Source organism: Embiotoca jacksoni, unplaced genomic scaffold (genome assembly GCF_022577435.1).
Source record: "Embiotoca jacksoni isolate LCO1_2020_lvr unplaced genomic scaffold, fEmbJac1.0.p SCAF_153, whole genome shotgun sequence".
NCBI classification, from domain to species: Eukaryota; Metazoa; Chordata; class Actinopteri; family Embiotocidae; genus Embiotoca; species Embiotoca jacksoni.
Window position 1 is genome coordinate 1 of NW_027185289.1, and position 7,500 is coordinate 7,500.

The 7,500-nt window shown below is 43.7% G+C and overlaps 1 protein-coding gene across 1 annotated transcript in view; it reads right to left on the reverse strand.

Moving 5' to 3' along the window:
• Positions 1-695: 695 nt before the first annotated feature.
• The window catches only part of ccdc102a (coiled-coil domain containing 102A), a 48,674-nt gene continuing 41,869 nt past the window's right edge, over positions 696-7,500 (reverse strand). The window contains 2 exon segments of the mRNA XM_069149911.1: positions 696-827; positions 1,149-1,319. Coding sequence (XP_069006012.1) covers positions 720-827; positions 1,149-1,319 — 279 coding nt within the window. The 3' untranslated portion in view covers positions 696-719.

The following is a 7,500-nucleotide window of genomic DNA, read 5'->3' on the forward strand; positions in this document are numbered from 1 at the left end:
ACACACACATGTAGACACACACACATGTAGACATACACACACTCCCTCTCTCACACACACACACGCACACACACACACACACACACATGTAGACACACACACACACACACACACACACACACACACACACACACACACACACACACACACACACACACACACACACACACACACACTTCAGAGCACTTCAGTTCTGATCCTGTGCAGTGAGACCAGACTGGGAGGAGGAGGAGGGAGAGACCAGACTGGGAGGAAGAGACCAGACTGGGAGGAAGAGGAGGGAGAGACCAGACTGGGAGGAAGAGGAGGCAGAGACTCAGACTGGGAGGGAGAGACCAGACTGGGAGGGAGAGACCCAACTGGGAGGAAGAGGAGGGAAAGACCAGACTGGGAGGGAAAGACCAGACTGGGAGGGAGAGACCAGACTGGGAGGGAGAGACCCAACTGGGAGGAGGAGGAGGGAGAGACCAGACTGGGAGGGAGACCAGATTGCATTTCCTGCTTTTGGTTTTTAAAACCATGAACAGTTTAATTCAGTAACATCACTGACAAACACTCCTGAACAACCGTGAAGGCACTTACTGGAAACATGGAGTGTTCAGGTGTGTGTGTGTGTGTGTGTGTGTGTGTGTGTGTGTGTGAGGGAGTGTGTGTATGTCTACACGTGTGTGTGTCTACATGTGTGTGAGTGTGTGTGTGTGTGTGTGTGTGTGTGTGTCTCACCTGGACTGCAGATGTTCCAGTTGTACCTGCAGGTTCTCTGTCTGCTCCACCTGTTCATCTAGAGACCTCTGCAGCTTCCTGGTCTGGTTGTGAGACTCATCCAACTACACACACACAAACACACAAATACACACAGAAGCCTGTTTTACAGCGTCCTGCTTTCCGTCTCTCTGAAGTGTTGGTCGAGCTGGATGGCTTCAACTTTTCTCTCCACATAAACTCATATCTAATAGTTGTAAGGGAGGCTGCTGCTCTGTTACATGTTTGAACACTGGAAGACGAAGACAAACACATGTTTGAAAGAATTGATGTGATGAACATCCTCCTCGTTGTTTAATCGGTCTCACACACACACACACACACACACACACACACACACACACACACACACACACACACACACACACACACACACACACACACACCTCGTCCTCTGCCTGTCCCAGCTCCTTCTTCAGCTCCTCCACCCTCAGACGCAGCTTCTTCACCTCGGCCTCGTGGCCCTCCACCCTCCGGTTGGCATGGGACAGCTCGGCCGTCTTCTCCTGGAACTGCTTCTTCAGCTTGGAGTGAACGTGGCGAAGGTCGGCCAGCTCCTGAGGACGGATCAGAGACACAGAGAGGACAGACAGAGAGGATGGATCAGAGACAGGGAGGATGGATCAGAGACAGAGAGGACAGACAGAGAGGATGGATCAGAGACAGAGAGGATGGATCAAAGACACAGAGAGAATGGACAGAGGACGGATCAGAGAGACAGAGAGGAAAGGTCTCGACATGAATCCAGCCATGAGGATATTTTTAAGGGTGAATACTGATGTTATTAATTGAGTTTTTTCTTGTTAAATCATCTCTTTCATGTGATAACATGTTAATGCAGGTCATTTTTGTCTTCGTCCGCTACAAGCTGACAGAAAGCTCTGAACTCTGACAGGCTGAGAGGATTCTGCCCTCGGAGCTAATGGCCTCATTAATAATGCAGTGTTGTCACTCCGTGCACTCTCATGGAGGGTGATGGTGTTGATTCAGCCTACTGATGGACACCCCAAGAAGCTGAATCGAGGAGAGGAACCACATCTCTACAGCAACAATAAAAGGCCACGGAGAGGGAAACACCTGCACTTATTCAAATATTCATAACTGTTTTTCTGATCCAACTTTATTATTTTTTATTCTGCACACAGCGCATCTGATTGGACAAGGAGCTGGTGCTTTATCTGCTGTTCAAATAATAACACATTCCTTCAGACACACACACACACACACGTAGAGCAGCCTACATTCATAGATCAGTCTGTTTAATAGACTCAGGGACTCCCACTCCCCTCAGACCTTCATCACAGTCCTCAGATGATGATGAAGAAGGTGCAGTGATGCAGTGGTTCCTGCCTGAGATATGTCTGTAATACATGACGTGGTTGTTCGTCCTGGTGAAACTGGCCAGAAGGATTCAGAGGAAATGAATGAGAAAACCTCTTTCTCCTTTATTCATATGATTTTATGTTTTAGTAAAGTCGTGTTGTATTTTTTATTTTATTTTAGATGCGTTAGTCTGTCTGACCAATGGTCCAAAACCTCTCAATACAAGCAGCATCCTCTTGTGTGGAAGTCTGTGGCTGCAAATATTAAAATGAAATCATTTAAATGATAAAAAAAAACAAAAACTTTAAAGCAATGCTGTGCAACTTAAACTCATAAATAACACTGGGAAATGTGTGAAAATTAAATGAAAGTATCCAGAAAATGTTTTATTTTACCAGGATTTCCATATTTAAAAGTATTATGCTGTAAAGGAGAATTTCCTGATGAATTATTCCTGTCAGTAAAAGTCCTGCAGTCTTCTGAGGACAGAAACAACAAGTAGAAATCTGTGGCTGAAACTTACTCTATTTTTAATCGTGTGTAGAAACTAAAACGTCTCGCTGTTTAAGGAAAATATACATAAAAAATGAGAAACATGTGACATGTTGCCCGTGCAGGTCTCTGACAGGTTGATGTATCTGTTGACATTCAGATGAATATTGAAGTCTGGATGTTGATGGACAGACAGACGTTCAGACCTCCTGCTGCTCCTCTTTGTTCTGCTGCTTCACCTTTATCCATCCGCTGAAACACCACACCTCCGATTACTACCACCCCCACCCCGCCCCGCCTCCTCATCCCTGTCTCCTTCTCCAGACCCCCCCCCCCCAACCTCCTCCTCCTTTAATTATTCCCTCTGCTTCACTGCTCTTTGTTTGATCTGTGTGCTGTTCAGGCATTTTGCCTTGATTATCATGTAAATATACACTGATGGGGGGAGGTGTGTGTGTGTGTGTGTGTGTGTGTGTGTGTGTGTGTGTGTGTGTGTGTGTGTGTGTGTGTGTGTGTGTGTGTGTGTGTCTGTGTGTGCATAAGTGTGCGTGTACGCTTGTTCATTCAAGTTTCTTATGCATGAGTGTGTGTTTATGTATTTGTGCCATTCATAGAAGCACAACTCTGTGTGTATGTGTGTAAGTGTGTGTGTGTGTGTGTGTGTGTGTGTGTGACACACCATGCTGCCTGTTAAATGTTTCTCCTTGACTGAAGAGACCCTGAAGTCTGCTGCTACATCTGTTCAAATGAAACAAAGACACACACACACACACATATCCATGCACACACACACACACACACACACACACACACACACACACACACACACACACTTCCACATCCATGCGTACACACACACACACACACACACACACACTTCCACATCCATACACACACACACACACACACACACACTTCCACACATACACATACACACACACACACACACACACACACACACACACACTGACACATCCATGCATACACACACTTCCACATCCATACATACACATACACACACACACACACACACACACTTCCACATCCATACATACACACACACACACACACACACACACACACACACACACACACACACACTGACACATCCATGCATACACACACTTCCACATCCATACATACACATACACACACACACACACACACACTTCCACATCCATACATACACACACACACACACACACACACACACTTACACATCCAAACATACACATACACACACACACACACACACACACTTCCACATCCATACACACACACACACACACACACACACACTTACACATCCAAACATACACACACACACACACACACACACACACACACACACACACACACACACACTGACACATCCATACACACACACACACACACACACACACACACACACACACACACACTTACACATCCAAACATACACACACACACACACACACACACACACTTCCACATCCATGCGTACACACACACACACACACACACACACACACACACTTCCACATCCATACACACACACACACACACACACACATTTACACATCCATACATACACATACACACACACACACGCTTACACATCCATACATACACACACACACACACACACACACACACACACACACACACACACACACACACACACACACACACACTGACACATCCATGCATACACACACTTCCACATCCATACATACACATACACACACACACACACACACTTCCACATCCAAACATACACATACACACACACACACACACACACTTCCACATCCATACACACACACACACACACACACACACACACACACACACACACACACACTTACACATCCAAACATACACACACACACACACACACACACACACACACACACACACTGACACATCCATACACACACACACACACACACACACACACACACACACACACACACACACACACACACACACACACTGACACATCCATGCATACACACACTTCCACATCCATACATACACATACACACACACACACACACACTTCCACATCCAAACATACACATACACACACACACACACACACACACACACACACACACACACACACACACACACACACACACACACACACACTTCCACATCCATACATACACATACACACACACACACACACACTTCCACATCCAAACATACACATACACACACACACACACACACACACACACACACACACACACACACACACACACACACACACACACACACACACACTTCCACATCCAAACATACACATACATACACACACACAGAATCACTATATTCTCCCTTCCCCCTCTGCCATACCGAATTTAGTATTAATTCAGACAGTAAAATCTCCCTCACACACACACACACACACACACACACACACACACACACACACACACACACGATGAGCATCAGAATTGGGTTTATAATCGTGGCTGCCCAGCAGCCATACTGTGGGGGAGGGGCCTCTGAGCGCTCCTCCGACCCGATTGGATGAATCAATATGAGCCTGAGGAGGAGGAGGATGAAGAGAGACGAAGATAAGACAGAAAGGTTAGGAAAATAAAAGCTCCAGGAATAATCAGGAAATGGAGATGGGGAGGAAAGTAGCACACACATGAGGACACACTACAGTGTGTATGTGTGTGTTCATCTGAAATATATATTAACAGTACCTGTGTTGGTGTTTGATACCTTTAATAATCAGTGACAGCTTTTAATTGAATCTGTCATGTGCAGCTGCAGCTGATTGTATTTTTAGGCTCTTCAGGAAACATTATGAACAACCTTCAGGAGGACTAATTTGTTTTTCATTTTGAATAAATTCAAACCTTTTTTTGCGTCAACTAACTTTAGTTACCATCTAAATAAAACATGTAATCTAAATGTGCTCACTCTCAAAATATAAAACTTTTAGTGAGCGCCATGGAAACACATGGGGTATGACTAAGAACTGGAAAACAATCAGTAGACTCTTATGTAACCTATGTAATGTTTCCTACTCCAGGAAGTAGTCGGACCCTAGCAACCACCTAGCAACAGAGAGGATTTCTAGTCTCCAACTGAATAAATACAGAACATAGAAACACTAAACTGATCAGCTAGTTCAGTCTGGTTGGAACAAAGATATCTGATGAACAAAGATATCTAATGAACAAAGATATATGATGAACAAAGATATATGATGAACAGAGATATGTGATGAACAAAGATATCTGATGAACAAAGATATATGATGAACAAAGATATATGATGAACAGAGATATGTGATGAACAAAGATATCTGATGAACAAAGATATCTGATGAACAAAGATATATGATGAACAAAGATATATGATGAACAGAGATATCTGATGAACAAAGATATCTGATGAACAAAGATATCTGATGAACAAAGATATCTGATGAACAAAGATATCTGATGAACAAAGATATCTGATGAACAAAGACATCTGATGAACAAAGATATCTGAAGAACAAAGATATCTGATGAACAAAGATATCTGATGAACAAAGATATCTGAAGAACAAAGATATCTGAAGAACAAAGATATCTGAAGAACAAAGATATCTGATGAACAAAGATATCTGAAGAACAAAGATATCTGATGAACAAAGATATCAAAGATATCTGATGAACAAAGATATCTGGTGAAGATATCTGGTGATCAAAGATATCTGATGAACAAAGATATCTGATGATCAAAGATATCTGGTGATCAAAGATATCTGATGAACAAAGATATCTGGTGAAGATATCTGGTGATCAAAGATATCTGATGAACAAAGATATCTGATGATCAAAGATATCTGGTGATCAAAGATATCTGAAGAACAAAGATATCTGATGAACAAAGATATCTGAAGAACAAAGATATCTGATGAACAAAGATATCTGACGAACAAAGATATCAAAGATATCTGATGAACAAAGATATCTGGTGAAGATATCTGGTGATCAAAGATATCTGATGAACAAAGATATCTGATGATCAAAGATATCTGGTGATCAAAGATATCTGATGAACAAAGATATCTGGTGAAGATATCTGGTGATCAAAGATATCTGATGAACAAAGATATCTGATGATCAAAGATATCTGGTGATCAAAGATATCTGATGAACAAAGATATCTGGAAATCAAAGATATCTGATGAACAAAGATATCTGATGATCAAAGATATCTGGTGATCAAAGATATCTGATGAACAAAGATATCTGATGAACAAAGATATCTGATGAACAAAGATATGTGATGATATCCATGGACTTGTGTTTTTAACATTTTACCACCGTGTCATGTGTTCAAACCAAACGGGTCCAGCTGCTAGGATTTTCCATCCATCCATCTGTCCGTCCATCCATCCATTATCCATCCATCCCTCCGTTCGTCTGTCCATCCATCCATCCATCATCCATCCATCCGTCCGTCCGTCCGTCTGTCCGTCCATCCATCCATCCGTCCGTCCGTCCGTCCGTCCATCCATCCATCCATCATCCGTCCGTCCGTCCGTCCGTCCGTCCATCCATCATCCATCCGTCCGTCCGTCCGTCCGTCCATCCATCATCCATCCATCCATCCATCCATCCATCCATCCATCCATCCATCCATCATCCGTCCGTCCGTCCGTCCGTCCGTCCGTCCATCCATCCATCCATCATCTGTCCGTCCGTCCATCCATCCTTCCATCTGTCCGTCAGTCCATCCATCATCCATCCATCCATCAATCCATCATCCATCCGTCCATCCATCCATCCATCCATCCCTCCATCCGCCCATTCGTCCGTCCATCCATCATCCATCCATCCTCCATCCATCCATCCATTCGTCCGTCCATCCATCCATCCATCATCCGTCCATCCATCCATCCATCCATCCATCCATCCGTCCGTC